Source organism: Carcharhinus amblyrhynchos, chromosome 6 (genome assembly GCF_965287045.1).
Source record: "Carcharhinus amblyrhynchos chromosome 6, sCarAmb.v2.hapA, whole genome shotgun sequence".
Taxonomy (NCBI): Eukaryota; Metazoa; Chordata; class Chondrichthyes; order Carcharhiniformes; family Carcharhinidae; genus Carcharhinus; species Carcharhinus amblyrhynchos.
Window position 1 is genome coordinate 121,538,069 of NC_137329.1, and position 22,852 is coordinate 121,560,920.

General features: G+C 43.0%; 1 protein-coding gene across 1 annotated transcript in view; it reads left to right on the top strand.

The window, feature by feature from the left end:
* The window catches only part of cep290 (centrosomal protein 290), a 127,579-nt gene that overhangs the window by 81,982 nt on the left and 22,745 nt on the right, over positions 1-22,852 (top strand). Inside the window, exons 36-43 of the mRNA XM_080191336.1 lie at positions 1,499-1,606; positions 2,701-2,900; positions 4,482-4,695; positions 5,941-6,078; positions 10,606-10,827; positions 12,012-12,143; positions 18,282-18,427; positions 22,116-22,271. Of these exons, the coding sequence (XP_080047462.1) occupies positions 1,499-1,606; positions 2,701-2,900; positions 4,482-4,695; positions 5,941-6,078; positions 10,606-10,827; positions 12,012-12,143; positions 18,282-18,427; positions 22,116-22,271 (1,316 nt within the window). The remainder of the gene's footprint in view (positions 1-1,498; positions 1,607-2,700; positions 2,901-4,481; positions 4,696-5,940; positions 6,079-10,605; positions 10,828-12,011; positions 12,144-18,281; positions 18,428-22,115; positions 22,272-22,852) is intronic.

Here is a 22,852-nt window from a genome sequence, read left to right on the forward strand (position 1 = left end):
AACATGGACTGCAGTGATTCAAGAAGGCAGCTCACCACTACCTTCACAAGGGCAGCTAGGGTTGGGCAATAAATGCTGGCCAGCCAGTGATGCCCATGTCCCACAAATGAATAATAAAAAAAACATAGAATCCTACAATGCAGAAGGAGGTTTGTCGATGTGGTGCCAATTCAAATGGAGGCCATTCAGCCCGTCAAGTCCGCACCAACCACAATCCCACCCAGGCTCCATCATCATAACCCCATGCATTTACTCTAACTAGTCCCCCTGACAAAAAGAGGCAATTTAGCATGACCAGTCCTGCAGAGGATGATGTGAGGAGAGAAGGGTTACTTGAGCAAAAGAACATAAGAAATAGGAACAGGAGTAGGCCATCTAGCCCTTCGAGCCTGCCCCGCCATTCAATAAGATCATGGCTGACCTGAAGTGGATCAGTTGCACTTTCCCGCTCTCTCCCCATAACCCTTAATTCCCTTGTCCGTCAAAAACCTATCTACCCGTGACTAAATATATGTAAGTCACGGGTAGATAGGTTTTTGACAGACAAGGGAATTAAGGGTTATGGGGAGACAGCGGGAAAGTGGAACTGATCCACTTCAGATCAGCCATGATCTTATTGAATGGCGGGGCAGGCTCGAAGGGCTAGATGGCCTACTCCTGCTCCTATTTCTTATGTTCTTACGTTCTTAAATATATTTAGTGAAGTAGCCTCCACCACTTCAACGGGCAGAGAATTCCAGAGATTCACCACCCTTTGAGTGAAGAAGTTCCTCCTCAACTCCGATCTAAACTGCATCCCCCCCTTATCTTGAGGCTGTGCCCTCTAGTCCTGCTATCCTTTCTAAGCAGGAAGAATCTCTCTACCTCTACCCTATCCATCCCTTTCATTATCTTAAACGTCTCTATAAGATCCCCCCTCATCCTTCTAAACTCCAACAAGTACAGACCCAGTCTGTTTAGTCTCCCTTCATAGTCCAACCCCCTCATCTCCGGTATCAGCCTAGTGAACCTTCTCTGCACTCCCTCCAAGGCCAAAATATCCTTGCGCAAGTGCGGCGACCAAAACTACACACAGTACTCCAGCTGCGGCCTCACCAGTGCCCTGTACAGTTGCAGCAAGACCTCCCTGCTTTTGTATTTATCCCTCTCGCTATAAAGGCCAGCATACCATTCGCCCTCTTGATCACCTGCTGCACCTGCAGACTGGGTTTTTGCGACTCATGCACAAGGACCCCCAGGTCCCTCTGCACCGTAGCATACTGCAGCTTTTCGCCCTTTAAATTTTTGCAAAAAGAAAAGAACAATGGACTGAAGAGGCAACTTTTCTGCTTTAAATTACTGTGATTCTTTGGATAGGCAGGGAAGAAGAGCCAAATCGTTGCTTGAAATACTCAGTTATGTACTGATTTGCCAAACACTAATTATCTGAAAACCAAATGCCAGAATCACAATCAAGACATGTTGATTACTCAATGTGTTTTTTCCCCACACTGAACAGGACCAAGAAGAAGCTGCAAAGAAACATGAAGAAGATCTTAAAGTTTTGCACCTGAAATTGGATTCGTACGCAGATGCATCACTAAATAAATTTAAACAAGCTGCAATGGTTAGTTTAACTTAAACTCTTCTGATCATTTTATCAGCAAAAATAATGATTGAAAGTTTTGAACAATTCTTTTACAAGCAACATCTCATGAAATTAATTAGAGTTCTTCATTTGATGTACCTTCAATAGTTTTTCAGTTTAACATTTCATTGAATTTCTTTTTAAGGCTGCAGAGAATATCTAAACCAGAAAAACGACTAAGACCGTTTTTATCTGCGGGGAACCTTTCGGCACCCTTCACCAGAAAGGCAATTCAGGGCAATGCAGCTATTGGCTCTTTGGGTGGGTTTGTGATTCCAAGAGGCAGTTTCATCCAGGAACCAAACTTAGACACAGGGTTACTACACTGTAGCCCTGATTTTAGGATGTTTCCTATCTCAGTCCCCAGGTTCCTCACTGGAAGCACAGGCCACCATTTATTTGCATTAAATTACTCGAAGCATTTCCCTCGCACTGTTTCAATAATTTACCATTGCAATTTAATAGTGATCTTGCACTCCATATCACACATGACAGATTGCCTATCTTCCTCTATTTGTCACCACAAATTTTGATGTTCTTTACACCTATTTTGTTGTTTAATTGTGCTCTTTTCACACACTAAACATAATCAATATACTATTCATAGAGACTTATGGTTGACATGAGTGACCTCAAAATGGAGATAGTCATAGAGTCATTGAGGTTTACAGCATGGGAACAGGCCCTTCAGCCAACTTGTCCATGCTGCCCGCTTTTTTAACCATTAAGCTAATCCCAATTGCCCAAAAGTTACTGCAATTCATTCCCAGAGAATTATTATCAATGTTAACATACCTTTGGAGTGTCAATGTTCCACTTTGTGAAGAAGATTCTTGCTCACCTGCACCCTTTGACCTGCTGAACTCCTAAGGTTGATGTTGGAAGATGTTGCACAAAAACCACACACTACGAATCTAACTGAAGAATAAACTCTACTATTGTATGTCAAGAAAACAGAAAATCTGGAAAGACCGAGAAGGGCAGGTTTTCTGGTGGAGAGAATTACATAATGGAAAGAAGGGCACATGGGCGATCCAGTGACAAAACTATAGAGTATTTTGTTTTCACAACAGGAGCTGATGAAAAAACCGTCCCCTCCAGTTCCAACGTCCAAACATCTGGCACGCCTGGCAGAGCTGGAACAGACCGTAACCGAGCAGGACAGTTCACTGTCGGCACTGGTGGACAAATTGAAGAGAGCAACCATGGAACTCGAGAAGCAGAAAGATATCACTCAGCTGAAAATGAAGGAACACAGCTGTGAAAAAGCAATGTAAGCACACATCCTGAACTAGTTTTGGCTCATTTCTGGCATTGCATAATTTGCATATATGTTTTAACCCAGTTTGCTTTGCGTTAAAAGTTATTTCAAATGTCATTTTTTAAAATTTTGAGATAAATTAAAATTTGCTGATATTCTTCACAATGTAAGGGTAAAACTTTATAGTCACAAGTCGGCTTATATTAATACTGCAATGAAGTTACTGTGAAAATCCTCTAGTTGCCACAGTCTGGCGCCTGTTCGGGTCAATGCATCTAACCAGCGCATCTTTCAGAATGTGGGACGAAACCAGAGCGCCCGGAGGAAGCCCATGCAGACATGGGGAGAATGTGCAAAGTCTACACAGACAGCGACTCAAGTCGGGAATCGAACCTGGGTCCCGTACTAACCACCATGCTATCATGCAGCCCTGCTTAGGTGGTAAATTGTGAAGAACTTAAGTACCACATATAGCAACTTGGAATTAAGTAAACCATTCAGCCCATCGAACCTGTTCTATCATTCATGGCTGATCTGCACCTCAATTCTGTTTACACACCCTTGTTCATTACACCTTAATACCCTGACCTAAAGCCTTGGTTTTGATTTTTTTTTTCAACTGTCACTGCCCATTCCCCCGTCACAGTCAATTCCAGATTTCCGTTGCCCTTTGTGTGAAGAAGTGCTTACTGACATCATTCCCCCTGTATGTCCTAGCTTTACTTTTAAGTTGATGTCCTTGTGAAAGTGCACACACAAAAGTTATATCATGGCAGAGCTGCATTTTGTACCCTTCTTCGCAAGATCAATGCCATTAACCTGATGGTAGCCAGTATTTCCCTGCTAACATCACCATAACATTTCAGTTGCTGTTTGTCAAGCAGAATTGGTTTGTGCCCACATAGTGTGATGGGAATTCAAAAATAACACACTGCCTGTGAAAGACTGTAGAAGCTTCAAACTGTGGAAAGCGTGACGTGCTTACTTGTGCAGCAGTCCTTTCACTGTAGCAGATTTAGGACAAATTTTTCCCACCACTTTAATGGAGTAAGTTTAATCAGGCACCAGTTCCTTCTAGAGTGAAGTACAAGGCAGAGGAGCAAAGGGATAATGGAGCAGGTTATTAAAAATATCAGCACAGTGGCACAGTGATTAGCACTGCTGTCTCAAAGCGCCAGTGACCAGGTTCGATTCCTGGCTTGGGTCATTGTCTGTGCAGTATCTGCACTTCTCCCTGTGTCTGCGTCAGTTTCCTCCAGGTGTTCCGGTTTCCTCCCACAGTCTGAAAGAGGTGCTGGTTAGATACATTGGCCATGCTAAATTCTCCTTCAGTATACGTCATCAGGTGCCACAGTGTAGGAGATTTTCACAGTAACTTCATTGCAGTGTTAATGTAAACCTACTTGTGACTAAGAAAGAAACTTTAAAACTTTAACAGAGATCAACAAGGCTATGAAATTGGTTAGGATCTGGAATGCATTGGCTGAAATGTGGTGAAAGCAGATTCAATCATAGCATTCAAAAGGGAATTGGATCATTACTTGAAAATGGACACTGGAGCATTGAAACATTCTGTTAATCTTTTATTTCAAGTCTTGAAGAAAAGCATGCTACCGAGGTCAAGAAGCTTCACTGTGAAATAGATGAGCTGAGGTGCACCCAGCTGCAGATGGAGAAAGAGTTGCAGTGCTTACAGATTGAACTGGAGGCTCAGAAACAAGCAAATACAAAGGCACCCACCACCACCATGAAGAATTTAGTAGACAGGTTAAAAAGTCAACTGGCTTTGAAAGAGAAGCAGCAAAAGGTAGGTATTATAAAATGTGGAAGACCAAAGGGTTGACTTGGATTTTGAGTGTCTATTGAGTGTCTGTTACTGTGTACTTTGCACCACATTTCTTAGCAGTTTCCACATGTTTGGAAGTAACCTTTTTATGTAATCTATTTTCTTGTGGGCTAGGTTTTCTTATTTTTGTCCTTGAAGTAGGTTTCCAATAAGATTAAAATTAAGAACACAATTGGATGTTATTTTCTCTATTTGCTAATATCACTCCCACAACCTATACCTTTTAAACTTATACCTGACAGTGGTGCTGATTTTACCGGCACAGTCACCCGGACTCGTAAAATCGCGCCCGAGGCCAACGGGAATGCCGTTCTGCGAGCCTCGCCCGCCTATGATTTTGGGGCGGCTGTAGCAGTAAAATCAGGGCTAGCACTAACTTTTCACCGTTACCATAGGTGCCAATTGCAAATGCACTGCATGATAAATATTAATGGCAATTATTTTGTCCAGTTAAACTCTTCCACAGATTTCAGACAAAGTCAGCTTCAGTCATGTTCCTGATTACAGGAGTTGGGGGAGATGGTGATGTAGTGGTAATATCAGTCGACTAGTAACTCAGACTTGTGCCGTAGACACAGATTCAAATCCCATCAACTGCTGGAATTTAAATTCAATGAATAAATAGGAATATAAAGATAGTCTCAGTAATGGTGACCGTGACAGCTATGATCAATTGTATTACAAACCCATCTGGTTCCTTTAGGGAAGGAATTCTGTCATCCTTGCTTGTCTGGTCCACATTCACCTTTTTCCTGGGTCCTGGGACTTCTGACAGTGTTGTTCGGGCAGAAGGCACAGCTGCTTCTGTGACACTGCTGAGTACAAGAGCTTCCAGCCTCTGATTGGCTGGCAGCTTTTGGTCAGCAGTGTGTCGTATTCTGGGATCTGAGTCGGGAGGAAGGCCCAGCCCTGTCCACTTAACTACCTGCTGGGCAGAACACACAACAGGCTTCACTCCTTAGAGTGAGCATGAGTTTGTCACTGCTTTTTCAGATAGTGCAGACAATGACTCTATGTGACTCCAGATCCACAGCAATGTGGTTGACTCTGAAATGGCCTAACAAGCCACTCAGCTCAAGGGCAGTTGGGGAAGGACAACAAGTCATCACCACCAACATCCCATGAATGAATGAAAAATAAAGTTTTCTCATTGCTACAAGTGGAGGCTTTCTCTCCAAAGTTCTGATTCCATTCTATATATCGTAGGCTCTGAGTAAAGCATTGTTGGACCTTCGAGCGGAGATGACATCCCATGCAGAACAGCAAATTATACACCAGGCTGCTCAAAAGGAGGGACAACTCAATGTTCAGCAAATTGTTGATAAGCAAACTAAAGAACTGAGGGTGAGTCTTTGACAATAAAGTCTAAGCTTATCATTCATCTTGTTAAGCTGTTTCATCAATCACTGGGTTGTTTTACTTACTACAACAACTGAGCCATGTTTTAATGCAACAGAGATTTTGTAGATTGTGTTTTTCCTGAGGTACAAGTTTGTTATTTTAACTAGAGGTTTTCCAGCAGAGAAGGCTATTGGCCTGAACAAGTGAGTAAGCAAGCCTTGAAGCCTTGGTGGGTCCAGGTGGGCCTGCTGATATGTGGCTTAATTGTGAACAAAAAGAACAAAAACTGCCCGGGAAACAGGCTCTTTGGCCCAACGAGCCCGTGCTGCCATCTCAACAACACCAGTCCCCCTCTCCACCCACAACCCTTGTCTAATGTTTTATGGCCATCCAGATTGAGGGAAACTGATTTAGGGACAATCTATTACTGCCAGTCAGCCTAACAGCACATCTTTGGGGTGTGGGAGGAAACCAGAGCACCCGGAGAAAACCCACACAAGCACAGGGAGAATGCGCAAACTCCCACAGACACTGGCCCAAATCCATGTGTCTGCACAGCAATCAGCGATAGTCACTGAGCTGTCGTCTTGCCCAGTATCTGGTCCATTTTACGCACACACTAACGACATGAAGCACTAGGCCAATCTCGAACAACCAAGAGCAGCCCCAGTACGACCCATCGCGTGTATGCCCCTCGTTGGACACAAGGCAGACCGACTTAAAACCTGTGAATGAAAAGGGAAAAAAAAAACATTATTATTGTACCATATCCATTTACCTTACCAGGGACGCCTCAATGCTAATGACCCTTATTTGAAACAATTTCCTATATCCACCCATCTCCAACCCACTCATGTGCCTGTCTAAGTTACTCTTAAATGACTCTAGCGTGTTTGCCTCCACCACCTTACTTGGCAGAGCATTCCATTCCCCACTACCCTCTGTGTGAAAAACCTCCCTCTAATATCTGTGTTGTACCTCTCCCCCTTCACCTTAAGTCCATGGCCCCTTGTCCTATGTGTCTCTATCATAGGAAATAGCTTACGTCTGTTTACTCTATCTATACCCTTCATAATCTTATATACCTCTATTAGATCCCCCCTCAGTCGGTGTCTTTCAAGGGAAAAGAGCCCCAGTTTCTTCAATCTTTCCTCATACCCCAGTCCTTCCATACCAGGCAACATTCTGGTAAACCTCCTTGCACTCTCTCCAGAGTCTCCACGTCCTTCCGGTAGTAAGGCGACCAGAACTGAACGCAGTACTCTAAATGCGGCCTAACCAACGTTCTGTACAACTGCAACATTAGACTCCAGCTCTTATATTCTATACCCCTTCCTATAAAGGCTAACATACCATAGGCTTTCTTCACTACACTCTCCACTTGCACTGCCACCTTCAAAGACTTGTGCACTTGCACCCCCAGGTCTCGCTGCAATTCTATACTCCTTACGGGCTTACCCTTTATCATATAACTCCCCCCTACATTATTCCGGCCAAAATGCATCACCTCACATTTATCCAGATTAAACTCCATTTGCCATGTATCTGCCCAATCAACCAGCCTATCAATATCCCACTGTATTGCCAGACACTGCTCCTCACTGCCTGCCAATCCAGCCATCTTGGTGTCATCAGCAAATTTGCTGATCACACCACCTACTCCCTCTTCCAAATCATTTACATACACTACAAAGAGAAGAGGTCCCAGTACTGAGCCCTGCGACATACCACTAGTGACAGACCTCCAGCTAGAAGAGGACCCCTCCACTACTACTCTCTGACTCCTCTTTGCAAGCCAGTTCTCTACCCATCTAGATACCTGAGCAAATATCCCATGAGCTTTAATCTTCTGTACCAACCTACCATGAGGGACTTTGTCAAACGCCTTACTGAAATCCATATAGACGACATCAACGGCTCGTCCTTCGTCGACCATTTTTGTCACCTCCTCAAAGAATTCTGCCAGATTCGTAAGGCAAGACTTTCCCTTTACAAAGCCATGCTGCGTATCCTTAATCAGATCGCAACGTTCTAAGTGCACATACATCCTATCCCTAAGAATCCTCTCCATCAACTTGCCTACCACTGACGTTAAACTCACCGGCCTATAGTTACCCAGGCTATCCTTCCTACCCTTTTTAAACAACGGTACCACGTTCGCTATCCTCCAGTCCTCTGGGACCTCACCTGTGTCCAAAGAAGAGACAAAGATTCGCGTCAGAGGCCCAGCAATCTCATCCCTCGCCTCCCTAAGCAGCCTAGGATAAATGCAATCGGGCCCTGGAGATTTATTGGTTTTAATGCCAGCTAAAAGCCCTAACACTTCTTCCCTCATAATTGATAGATCTTTCAATTGGTCTACCGCTCCCTCGATGACCGTACTGGACATCAAGCCCCTCTCCTTCGTAAATACCGACACGAAGTATTCATTCAGGATCTCCCCCATTCCCTCTGCCTCTATGCACAATTCCCCACGTCTGTCCCTGAGAGGACCGATTTTACCCCTAGCCACCCTTTTGTTCTTAAGATAGGAGTAAAACGCCTTTGGAATTCTCCTTAACCCTACCTGCCAAAGCCATCTCATGCCCCCTCTTTGCTCTCCTAACTCCCCGTTTGAGATCCCTCCTACTCTCTCTGTATTCCTCCAATGCTGTCTCCGTTCCCAGCTGCTTAGACCTGACATACGCCTCTCGTTTCTTCCTAACCAGGTCTTCTATATCTCTAGTAATCCACGGCTCTCTAATCCTACCTTTCCCATCCTTTCTCCTAACCGGCACATGCCTTTCCTGCACCCATTGCAGTTTTCCCTTGAAAGACTCCCACATGCCTAACGTGGTCTTGCCTTCCAACAGCCTATCCCAGTCTATATCCCTAAGCTGCTGTGTGGACTGCATGTTTGTTGGGAGGGGAAAGGGTCCCTCAATCTGCACTAACCTGTGCATGATTGAGGACACTGCCCTCCAACCCAAACCCCCCCCCCACACACTCACACTCACTCTCTCTCTCTCTCTCTCTCTCACACACACACACACACACACACACACACACACACACACACACACACACACACACACACACACACACACACACACACAGCAGTTACCTTTTTCCTGGGTCCTGGGACTTCTGGTGGTGTTGTTCGGGCAGAAGGCACAGCCGCCTCTATGGCACTGCTTCCAGTCTTTGATTGACTGGCAGCTTTTGGTCAGTGGTGTGTCATATTCTGGGATCCTGAGTCGGGAGAAAGGCCCACCCCTGTCCACTTAACTGCCTGATGGGCAGAACACACAACGGGCTTTTCCCCTTAGAGTGAGCATGAGTTTATCACTGCTTTTTCAGACAGTGCATGAGGTACCTGCCAAGAATGGCAGTTCAAAGAGGCAGCTCAGCACCAATTTAACATAAGAAATAGGAGCAGGAGTAGGCCATCTAGCCCTTCGAGCCTGCCCCGCCATTCAATAAGATCATGGCTGATCTGTCACGGCTCAGTTCCACCTTCCCGCCTTCTCCCCATAACCCTTAATCCCCTCTCTTATCAAAAACCCATCAACCCGCGTCTTAAAAATATTTAGTGAGGCAGCCTCCACCACTTCAACGGGCAGAGAATTCCAGAGATTCACCACCCTTTGAGTGAAGAAGTTCCTCCTCAACTCCGTTCTAAACCGCCCCCCTTTTATCTTGAGGCTGTGCCCCCTAGTCCTACTGTCTTTTTTGAGCGGGAAGAGTCTCTCCACCTCTATCCTATCCATCCCATTCATCATCTTATACGTCTCAATGAGATCTCCCCTCATTCTTCTAAACTCTAACGAGTACAAGCCTAGTTTATTCAGCCTCTCCTCATAGCTCAACCCCCTCAACTCCGGTATCAGCCTAGTAAACCTCCTCTGCACTCCCTCCAAGGCCAAAATATCTTTGCGCAGGTGCGGCGCCCAAAACTGCACACAGTACTCCAGCTGCGGCCTCACCAATGCCCTATACAGCTGCAGCAAGACCTCCCTACTTTTATATTCAATCCCCCTCGCGATGAAGGCCAGCATCCCATTCGCCTTCCTGACCACCTGCTGCACCTGCAAGCTGGGTTTTTGCGACTCATGCACAAGGACCCCGAGGTCCCTCTGCACCGTCGCCTGCTGCAGTTTTTCGCCCCGTAAGTAATAGTCCTTCCTACCCTGCACTGCTCACATGCTCTCTGTCTCTAGACTTCTCCAAATTCTATCACTGCGCTCCCAGTTGTTTTCAATTAATATTATTTTGTTTAACCAGTTCCTGTTTTCTTCCCAAGTACTGTACAGGTCATTCCACATCTTATTACTTCTTTCTCTTTGTTTTTAAATGCTGTTTACCTGTAATTTATCTAATGATGGATGCACAAATGAAGCAATATTTCAGTTGTTCTTCCACAGAGATCTGCTGGTTTTTACAGCTTTTCTATTTCTCCTCAGACAATGGCATCATCGGCACTCACATCTGTAGCTACACACCAGCTTGGCTTTCCAGCAACTTAACATTGTTCACTTGTGCTACTTTTAGGCACGTATAGAAGATCTTACTGACCAACTTGCAGCAACTAAGGACAGCATGAAAGCATCGAAGAGCAAGGAAGTGACCACAGCGGCTGAAATTGAGAACTTAAATGGAGAACTTCAGAAAAAGCAGCGAGTTCAGAACAAGCTGCAAATGGAGAAGGACGAGTTGGAGAAAGAGAACGAGGAACTGAAGAAAAAAATTAAGAGGCTGTGCAACAGCATGCAGGTCCAAATTTTAATCTAGCCCTTATTTTCTGTGTAATTAGAAACTGCTCCAATCCTCCATTTCAATCCTTAGGAAGTTTATAGCTCCACTTTAAGTATGTTCTTTTGCATAGTCTTGCTGCAGGAAATGTATACGTGCACCAATTGGTTTCAAGTGAAATAATTTCATTTATCTTCTTATCTCCTCATATATTTTAAACAAAAATGCAAGCTTCCCAGGGGAAGTAACAATTATATTTTCTAATTGTTCATTTTTTTCATTATCCCATCGCATTGTTTCTTACAGAAAATGGTGGCAAGGGACAAAACTTGATCCTTTGGTTTACTACTTCTACATCAAGTCAACTTTCCTGCCCTAAACTCATACCCCTGATTTCCTTAGTGCCCAAAAAATCTATTGAGCTTGGCTTTCAATATATTCATCATCTGAGCATACATAGCTCTCTCAGATAGTGAATTCCAAAGTTTCACAATTCACTGAATGAAGAATTCTTTCCTTAATTCTGTCCAAATTGGCAGCCCACTTTTCCAGAGACTGTTATCCCTAATTCTGGATTTTCCTGCCAGGTTCTTGGTACCTTCCATATCAAGACCTCTGAATATTCTATACATTTCAATGAGATCGCTTCTCCTTCTTCTAAACCACCGAGAACGTGAACCCATTCTCAATGTGAGCTTATAGGACAGTCCTCACTCACATCCCAGGAGTCAATCTGCTGAATCTTATGGTACCTACCCCCTTCTATGGCACCAATATCCTTTCTTAGGTAAAGATATACTTACCTTACAGAGTGTAAGATTTGAGAGAATGATTTAAGAAACCTTGTGGCCAGAGCCAGCAACAACATTATGACAGCTGCTACAGCAAAACTGAATAGTAAATATTTCCACAGAAGCATTGTCCAGAATTGTGATAACAGGACATATTGCATGACAGCTGGCTAGTCCTGAGAAGTTATTCAAAAAATCTCTTTATTAACAACTGTGGCAATATTTAAAGCAGGGAAAGTCTTTAAAAATATTAGTCACAAATACAAGTTGCTACGGTCATTTTCCACATTAAGTGCAACTTGCATACATTCTAGTAATACAGACATCTTTATGTAAAAAGATAGCTAGAGTAACAAATGTTTGTTATGTTGATAGGTTTATCTCAAAATTTCAAACCACTTTGACATATTTCAGGCCAAGACCGAGGCTGACAGTAAACAGACCATAATAGATGAGCTGCAGAGAAAGGTCAGAAGATTGGAGTGTGAACTAGACAAGAAGGTGGCAACTGAGCAAATTGAGAAAAAAGTTTTGAAAGAAGAGAAGGTAAGTTTCCACGGCTTGAGATTAATGCAGCTGCTTTTCATTTAACACCAAGAAACACCAAATGTTAATTTGCAATATAAATGAGTAATGCAAGATTCGAATATTCTATGTGGCTCTTACAGAATTTTTAGTTTGACCTATTTACTTTGAGATGAATGAAACTTAAACTTGCTTCTTAATAAGAATGCACAAGCTTGTGCCTGACTTTTTCCCTTGCCATAAATATTAGAGCAATGCCTGTTGTTCTGTTCATTATCACATAATAAGGTGACAGGAACTAATTTTGAACTATCCCATCAGAAAATTCTGTTTCCATGTCATCAATTTTTTTTTTCTCTTGTCCAATGATCAAAAATAAAATCCAAATACTTTTACCGCGATAAGTTTGCATTTGTCATGGTTCAGTTGGTCTTGCCATTGAAACGGAAGTTTGTGGTTTCAAACCTCAGTCCTGGGCTTAAGCAGATGGTTACACAGTAGTTAGCACTGCTGCGTCACAGCTCCAGGGATGTGGGTTAAATTCCAGCCTTGGGTCACTGTCTGTGTAGAGTTTGCACGTTCTCCCCATTGTCTGCGTAGGTTTCCTCCCAACCTCCAAAGATGTGTTAGTTAGGTTGATTGGCCATGCTAAATAGCCCCTTAGCGTCAGGGGGATTAGCAGGACAAATACATGGAGTTACAGGGTTAGGCCCCGGGTGGGATTGGTGTCAATGTAGGCTCGATGGGCTGAATGGTCTCCTTCTGCACTGTAGGGATTCTGTGATTATCTGTGAATCTAAGCTGACACTCCACTGCAGCACCAAAGGAGTGCTGAATTGTTAGAGATGCCATTAAACAAAGGCCCGTATACCCCACCAGGTGAATGTAAATAAATTCCATGACACTACATTGAAGAGAACAGGGAATTATCCTCAGATATCCTAGGCAGTATTTATTCTTTGGTCAACATCATACTATTTGGCCATTGTCACATTCCTGTTTGTGGAAGTTTGCTAAGCGCAAATTAGCTGCCATGTTTCTTACACAATAACAGTTACAGTTGCCATGGCCAAGTGGTTAAGGTGTTGGATTTGTAAATCCAATTGGGTTTTCCCACACAGGTTCGAGTCCTGCTTGCAGCGAGTGTGTTTGAAGCTGTTTATTCTCTTTAATCACTTCCAGAGGGCTGGTCACTGACTGGAAAACTAATCACAATTCCTATTGTTCTTTTCTTTTCGGAAGGGTAGCGGGTTTTAGTTCAGACGGACAGCATGGTCAGTGCAGGCTTGGAGGGCCGAAAGGCCTGATCCTGTGCTGTAATTTTCTTTAGTCTTTGTTCAATGACTACATGTCAAGAACTACTTCTCAGGCTGTGGAACATTTTAAGATGTCCAATGTTTGTGAAAGGTGCTATATGAATTCAACTCTTTCTTTATATTTCTTCATTAGAGTAGGAGCAAACTTAAGTTGATCTGACACACTTCATAATCAAAGGGGACCCTTTAGGTCATGAACGACAGATAATATTGAGGCCACTCTGTAACAACCCTTTTGAACGTTTATTTTTTAGTCTACTCTTACTGAAAGGTTTACTGTTGAATTCTTTCCATTAGAATCTGTTCTATATTCTGCATAAAGGCTAGGTTGAAATTGTTTTCAGTGGATTATAACATGATTGACTAATCTATGGGCCAATGGTCTTTAGCCATGTTGTCATGGTAGCTCTTAGCTGGAGTCTCTAGATACACAATCAACAAAAATGAAATTACAACTGCTGGAGTTCTTTTTGTCGGAGATAAATGCCTGTTTAGAACTGTATTTAATTAGCCAACATTGCTCATAGAGGCTGCATAAAAAGATGGTTTTTCTTTCTCCATTGACAACAACAAGGTATTGTAATATGATTTATTTCCATTCCTGTTTGTACCCTCTGGTTATTAGCTACTAAGAAGTTTGGGCAGCTTTAGTTCCGTAAAATAGCAGACAGGATGCTGACCTTCATAGCGAGGGGGATTGAATATAGGAGTAGGGAGGTCTTGCTGCGGCTGTATAGGGCATTGGTGAGGCCGCAGCTGGAGTAGTGTGTGCAGTTTTGGTCGCCGTACTTACGCAAGGATATTTTGGCCTTGGAGGGAGTGCAGAGGAGGTTTACTAGGCTGATACCGGAGTTGAGGGGGTTGAGCTATGAGGAGAGGCTGAATAAACTAGGCTTGTACTCGTTAGAGTTTAGAAGAATGAGGGGAGATCTCATTGAGACATATAAGATGATGGGTGGGATGAATAGGATAGAGGTGGAGAGACTCTTCCTGCTCAGAAAGGACAGTAGGACTAGGGGGCACAGCCTCAAGATAAAGGGGGGGCGGTTTAGAACAGAGTTGAGGAGGAACTTCTTCACTCAAAGGGTGGTGAATCTCTGGAATTCTCTGCCCGTTGAGGTGGTGGAGGCTGCCTCGCTAAATATTTTTAAGACGTGGGTTGATGGGTTTTTGATAAGCGAGGGGATTAAAGGTTATGGGGAGAGGGCAGGAATGTGGAACTGAGCCGCAACAGATCAGCCATGATCTTATTGAATGGCGGGGCAGGCTCGAAGGGCTAGATGGCCTACTCCTGCTCCTATTTCTTATGTTCTTATGTTCTAATGGCCCAAACTTCGGAGAAGTTTGGAAAAATAACACTGAGGTCACGGCACCCAGCATTACTGGTGCATAAGTAATTTCTGACAAGGAAGAGATCTGTCATGAGTTCCAAATCATCAGAGGTTGCTGGATGATTGCTGCTTCGCCATTAGCCGAGAGTAAACTCAATAAATTCGCATCTCACAGTGAGCCTCTCTGTTTTGTGTCACGAGATTGCTGGATCTTTACAAATGAATCTTGGAGCAGCCATTTAGAGCTAGTAATTTATGTCTAAGAAACCTCATTACGTGTGTTTATGTTCCTGGCTTGTAACAAAACTCAGAGAACACAGAAGAAAATATTTTAAACTGCATTGCCTCATCTCCTGGATAGTGAATTATTCATAGGGGTTCCTTAAATTTAAATTTTCTTTTTACTGTCTGTTTTCTCTTTTCCTAATCCAATCTTTCTTTCTCTCTGTCTCTTTTGTTGTCTAATTTGACTCCGGTTCACATTATTTTTATCTTTGTCACTGCTCTATTTCTTCCCTTGCTTAAATTTAATTGGTTAGGGAGATAAGCCTCTCCTAGATGCCCCATTGATTCAGTTAATCAATTCACATTCCCAGAACTGATGTGTTATAATCAGATAAAATAAACAATCCAATTTACAGCCTCACTCTGTGATGCTCCGCTCCAGCAATTTCTGGGCCATTATAACACTAAAATGGATCTAAATTCTAAAACAATCTGTTCTGCTTTCATAACAAGGAGATGCAGGCAGTTCTATAAAACACTGTTGCAGAGTGGAATTTTGCCATTTTTTTGGTAACATGTCATTCAGCATGTTTGCTACGACTCTCACCAATTTTTACAGATGCTCCATCCTGTAGAAAACATCCTTTCAGGTTGTATCACAGCTTGGTATGGTTCCTTTGACCAAGACCACAAGAAACTATAGAGGGTTGTAAACGTGGCCCAATCCATCACACAAACCAGCCTGCTATCCATTGATTCCGTCTGCACTTCCCGCTGCCTCGGAAAAGCAGCCAGCATAATCAAGGAACCCACACACCCCGGACATTCTCTCGTCCACCTTCTTCCGTCAGGAAAAACATACAAAAGTCTGAGGTCACATACCAACCGATTCCAGAACAGCTTCTTCCCTGCTGCCATCAGACTTTTAAATGCTCCTACCACATATCAAGCTGATCTTTCTCTACACCCTAGCCATGTGACTGTAACACTATACTCTGCACCCTTTCCTTCTCCCCTATGTATTTTATGAACAATATGCTTTGACTGTATAGTGTGCAAGAAACAATACTTTTCACTGTATACCAATACATGTGACAATAATAAATCAAATGAAATCTCTGGCAAAAAATGCATAGGGGCAGCCTACAAACGGTTTTGGCGGGCATTGTATTTTTGAAAAGATGAACAAAAAAAATGTAAGGGGAGGATACCACAATAGCATGCTGATGGAAAATAGTGCAGTGATGTAAAAGAACATAGATTGACACCAAAATCACAGAACACCCCCTCCCCCCACCCAAGTACCGTGGAACACCTCCCTTGGCACTGTGCCAGGATATTGCCCAGACATGACCATCCCACCTCTGGTGGTTGTCCTTGTTTGTATGTCTCCAGCCAGTTCTGCTCACCAGGAGCACATTGTGAATGGATCTGTTATAATTCACTTTGGCATTTGTCTACGTTGACATGAATGGACAATTTTTACACAGGGCTATCAAGCATAAAGGCCTGATGATTATATTAAGATGTATGCAAATTCAGGATTTACTTAAGTCAGTGGGTGGGGGTGGGGACAATCAATTGGGGAAATCCCACTAGCATAAAAGCCATTTTGAGACGCCTGCTTGATTCTCTGTCCCCGCCTCTGTTCTCGCTCCCTGAAAATTGGAGCATGACATCCCAACCCCTCACCAATCCCCCTATGTTTTTCTCTCTCTGATATGAATTTGTATATAGCAAAACAGAGGGGCTGAAAGTCTCCATTGGGGCAGCACGCTGGGATAGTGGTTAGCACTTGCTGCCTCACAGCACCAGGGACCTGGGTCCAATTCCAGCTTTGGGTCACTGTCTGTGTTGAGTTTGTACATTCTCCCCGTGTCTGTGTGGATTTTCTCCCAGTGCTCCAGTTTCTTCCCACAGTCCATGATGTGCAGGTTAGGTGGATTGGCCGTGCTAAATTGACCCTACTGTCAGGGGGATTAGCAGGGTAAGTAAATGGGTTATGGGAATACAGCCTGGCATTGTGATCGCTGCATACCTGATGGGCTGAATGGCCTCCTTCTGCACTGTAGCAATTCTATGATGTGGAGGATAATCAAATAAAGTACTGCAGACTATCTCCAACATAAGAATAGTCCAACTATCCACCACCCACAATGAACCCATCAGAAGTGTGATGGAATACTCTCCAATTGCATGGATGAGTGCAGCTCTCATAACACTCAGAAGCTCAGCACTATTCAAGATAAAGCAACGCATTTGATTGGCACTCCCTTTACCACCACAGAGGCAGCAATGTGTACCATCTACAAGATGCATTGCAAGAACTCACCAAGCACCTTTCAACCCTACAACCTCTGTCACTTAGAAGGACAAAGGCAGCAGATGCATGTTTATGCAAGTTCCCCTCCAGGCCACACACCATCCTGACAGACATGGAATCATATTGCTGCTCCTTCACTGTCACTGGATCAAAATCCTGGAACTGTCCCACCCTACTGCACTGTGGGTGTACCTATAGCACGTGGACTGCAGCAGTTCAAAAAGACAGCTCGCCATCACCTTAAGGGCAGTTAGGGGTGGGTAATAAATTGCTGGCCCAGCCAGTAATGCTCACATCCCAATAAAGAGCAAAAAGAAAATCAGTCCAACCGGTCCGTACCGGTGCTAATGTTCCACATAAACCATCTGCCATTCCTCTTCCCCATCAACATACCCAATATCTTCTTTCCTCTTATGTAGCTTCCCCTGAAATCCATTTATACTATTCACCTCAACTATTCTACATGCTGTTGAGGGGTTCCAACTACTCTCTGGGTATAAAAAAAAAGTTTCTCTTGAATTCCTCATTGTAATTCCTTATTTATTCCTTATATTTCTGGACCCTTAATTTTGGTTTCCTCATAATTGCCTGTACAAAAATCCAGTTACATGCCTTCACAACCTTGACCTCTGTCAAGTCACCAACCTTCTCTTTTCTATAAAAAGGCCCAGGCTGTTTAATCTTTTCTTTGAAAAAATGGAAACTGCTACATCTAAATGAGAACTTTGAACTGCTACATCTAAACAGGAAGTCTTCTTTCTTCTGAAATAATGTGGAGATGTCGGCATTGGGCTGGGGTGGGCACAGTAAGAAGTCTTACAACACCCGGTTAAAGTCCAACAGGTTTATTTGGAATCACGAGCTTTCGGAGCACTGCTGCTCACCTGATGAAGGAGCTTCTTACCGTGTCTTTTGAAATAAACAGTGCTCTATGTGATACGTTTGTCTCTCTTTTATACCACAGACCTCAAAAGAGGAAATAGTGAGGTGGGAAGAAGGTAAAAAGTGGCAGACCAGATTGGAAAGCGTGAAAAACAAGCTGAAGGAAAAAGAGAAGGAGCTAGAAGCTATGACCAAGCAGATGACCACTCTAAAGGAGCTGTATGCAAAGTAAGTTTAATGTTTGCTATGTTGTATGTCTTTCTGCAACCACTGATTATTCTTATTATGGAATTCGCTGGTAGGATTTATGAAACCAGACCACGTGCACCCTTTTTTGTTAACTTATTCTTTGACACTAAGTGGTATAACCAACTTTATGGCCCATTCCTAATTGCCCTTTTGATGGTGTTGGTGAGCTGGCTCTGTGGACCACTGCATCTGTGGTGTGGGTACCCCCAGAGTGCTGTTAGAAAGGGAGTTCCAAATCTTTGACCCAGTGACTGTGAAGGAATGTCGACGTATTTCCAAGTCAGGATGGTGTGTGACTTGGAGGGAACGTGCAGGTGGTGCTGTTCCCATCCATCTGCTACTCTTGTCTTTCTAGGCAGTAGAGGTTGCGGGTTTGGAAGGTGCTGTCGAAGGATTCTTGATGAGTTTCTGCAGTGCATGCCACTATGCATTGGTGGAGGAGGGAGTGAATGTTTAAGCTGATGTGGGTGGGGTACCAATCAAATGAACAGCTTTATTCCGGATGGAGTCAAGTTTTTTGAGTGATATGGCAATTGCGCTCATCCAGGCAAGTGGAAGAGTATTCCATCACACTCCTGATCTGTGCCTTGTAGATGGTGAACAGGCTTAGGAAAGTCAAGAGATGAGCTACTCACCACAAAATTCCCAGCCTCTGACTGTTTTTGTAACCACAGCATATGTATGGCCAGTCCATTTAAATTTCTGGTCAGTGGTAGTACTCGTTAGAGTTTAGAAGAATGAGGGGAGATCTCATTGAGACGTATAAGATGATGAATGGGATGGACAGGATAGAGGTGGAGAGACTCTTCCCGCTCAAAAAAGACAGTAGGACTAGGGGGCACAGCCTCAAGATAAAGGGGGGGCGGTTTAGAACGGAGTTGAGGAGGAACTTCTTCACTCAAAGGGTGGTGAATCTCTGGAATTCTCTGCCCGTTGAAGTGGTGAAGGCTGCCTCGCTCAATATTTTTAAGACGCGGGTTGATGGGTTTTTGATAAGAGAGGGGATTAAGGGTTATTGGGAGAAAGCGGGAAAGTGGAACTGAGCAGCGACAGATCAGCCATGATCTTATTGAATGGCGGGGCAGGCTCGAAGGGCTAGATGGCCTACTCCTGCTCCTATTTCTTATGTTCTTATGTTAATATTGGTAGTAGGGATTCAATTATGGTTTTTTTTTTATTCATTCATGGGACATGAGTATCACTGGCTGGCCAGCATTTATTACCCATCCTTAATTCCCCTTGAAGGGCAGTTGAGAGTCAACCACATTGCTGTGGCTCTAGAGTCACATGTAGGCCAGACCAGGTAAGGATGGCAGATTTCCTGCTCTGAAGGACCAGATGGCTTTTTACAACAATCGACAATGGTTTCATGGTCATCAGTAGATACTTATTTCCAGATATTTTCTACTGAATTCAAGCTCCTTCTGCCATGGTGGGATTTGAACCCAGGTCCTCAAAACATTAGCTGAGTTTCTGGATTAATAGTCTAGCGATAATACCGTCGCCTCCCCTAATGCCATTAAAGGTCATGTGGAGATGATTGGATTCTCTCTTGTCGAACATGGTGCTTGTGTGGCATGAATGCAACTTGCCACTTACCAGCCCAAACCTGAACGTTGCCCTGGCCGATCGGTAATCGTCCAATTTCTACCAGTCAGATTAATTGCCAAAGCATGAAATATATTTTCTAGACTATAAAGTGATTTGTTTGTTCATTTTGGCTTAAAGATTTTCTAAGCATATGTAATCATCAGCAGCATATCAATATGCTGTAGGGGTAAAAGTGAAAAAGAATCCAGTGTAACTTTGCACTGATGTTGTCTTCTCCTTCTCTTCCCTGATGTGTGGCTATCTCAGTAAATATGCTGTCATATTGACGTATAACTCACCTTTTTTAAAAATTGACCTGTCATTTTAATGGACAACTGTTTTATGAATTTAAAAAACAAGTTCTGTTTGGTAGCATTATCCACAATTAATCGACTTTCACATAAAGACTGATTCCACCCAATTTGATTTTTCTTCCATGACTGGTTCAAATCCTGAATGATTTATAATTTATTTCAGTTCAATGCTAGCAAGATCTAAGCCATCCTGTTTGGTTTTCATCAGTATCTACCCTTTTCTGAAACTAACTTGGATTAGCTATTCAGCAACTTTGGCATCACTTTAATCCTGACTTGATCTTGAGTCCTCTTGTTTTCTAAGACTTGCATTTTTTCATGCCTGGAATGGTCTCCATTTTTTTAGTACCTTTCTCTGACTACTTCTCAAGCTATAATCCATGCTTTCATCACATTGAGGATTTTTTGCTGAATGTTATGTTCGAGGGTCTCCACCCCTGCATCTTTCAGAAAGCTCAATCAACTCCAAGCTCTGCAGAATGTCAACTTTCATACTATTGTTATTAAGCTTTAATAACCAGCACTTTTACTTCAAGATCCTTGTCCCCATTTACAAATACTACCACAGTCTTATCTCTGACAAGCTGAATAAACTCCTACACCCTCTGCCTCAGCATGCACCCTCTGCTCCAATGACTCTGGCTCAGTCTGTTCTGCATCACTCCACACTGTAAAAAGTCTGACAACACCAGGTTTCAGTCCAACCGATTTATTTGATAATACTCACAAGCTTTCGAGGGGACTGCAGTCCCCTCGAAAGCTTGAGAGTATTATCAAATAAATCGGTTGGACTGAAACCTGGTGTTGTCAGACTTTTTACAGTGTTTACGCCAGTCCAACGCCAGCATTCCCACATCATCACTCCACACTAACATCAGTGATTGATCATTTAGTCACTAAGCCCTCCCTCTAAGATCTCCACTCAGATCATTGCCTTCTAAAGCTCTTTAAACCCATATCTTCTGCTTTTCTACATCCACTTAATCTCTCATTCAATTAATGTCTTCTTTTGTGTGCTTCTTAAGCATCCTGAAATATTCTCCTTTGAGGAGTATTATAATGAATAAAAGCAGTTTTGCATTTTAATGAGTACATCTTTCTGTGTGCTCCTTCTTGTTTTGTTTGGTTAAATTGGACTTTTCTGATTTGTTAGGTCTTATACCTGACTTATTTACTACAGACCGAGTATCCTTTATCTGAAAACCTTGGGGATAACTGAATTTTGGATTTCAGGTATTTCCATTCTCAGGTATCACATATAGGACTAAGTCTATACAGTACAATGGCCAAAGCTAACTCTAGTCTAAAGTAAATAAAAATGACTGGAAAAGTAAGCTGTATCTCTGAATAGTAAACACCAGCCCCAGTAATTTCCCACCCACAGCAGCATTTGTGATTCTGCTTGTAGTACTATAAAGCACACACATCATTCAATGCAATTAATTTTTTAAAATGACTACAATGAACTAATTGAGAGAAATGTATATTTAAATTGCCTATAGCATTCTCCCCAGTTAGTTGAGAAATACATACTTTTAATATTGATTATGCAAAGGCTTCAGAAATGCATTCTTTACAATCATCTGAAGGTGATGAGGTATGCCACGTTGTGACAATTGACATAGAAAAATTGTTTGGGAAATGTTGATAGAAAAGCGTCTTCAACAAATGTCACAACAATAAGTAAGCTTTGCAGAACTTGAAGTGCACCCTGTATATGATTTTTATTAATATACTGATCTTAACACTGTGTTCATTGGCAGAGCTGATCAGGAAAGAGCATTTTTACAGAAGAAACTGAAAGCTCGTGGAATTACAGCTGACCAAGTAATAGGTGTCAGAAACATGGAAGTTAACAGAGAGATAGAAGATTTAAAGAGAAAGAATGCAGAGCTGCAAGATCAGATTGCAGGCATGAGGTGGGTAATACAAAGAACAGTACAACATAGGAACAGGCCCTTTGGCCCATCAAGTCTGCGCTGACACAGGTGCCTGGACTGTCTCAATTGTTTTCATTGGGCCATACACGGGCCTGAACTTTCACCTGTCCCAAGTAGATTCAGTGATTCTGGATGGAGTTTCAGCAAGAGGTGGAGGTTGGGACGTTCCTTGTCCTTGAAGCAGAAGTATTGTTTTATCAAAGGATGGAACTGGGAACATCTGAGCATTCAAGCCTGGATCATGATCTAGACCTGGACACTAATCCCATCACATGTGCTGACATACAGAGAGAGAAGCTAACAGACCTGTTTGGCCCCTATTTCAAAGATGTTGTCTGATATTCAAGGAGATGACTGTGACACGATTGAGCTGCATATTATGGACTCCTGGCCAGATCAGCTGTCAAAGATGTGCCTTGGTAGTGCAGGCAGCCAGCAGTTTTATTTAAATTACTGTGCAACCTTTTCTAATAATTTAATACTTTAAGCCCCTTAGAAATATGTTACTTTCCAATAAAACACCTTCCAATGTGTTACTAATTCTCCCTCCTTGTTTTCAT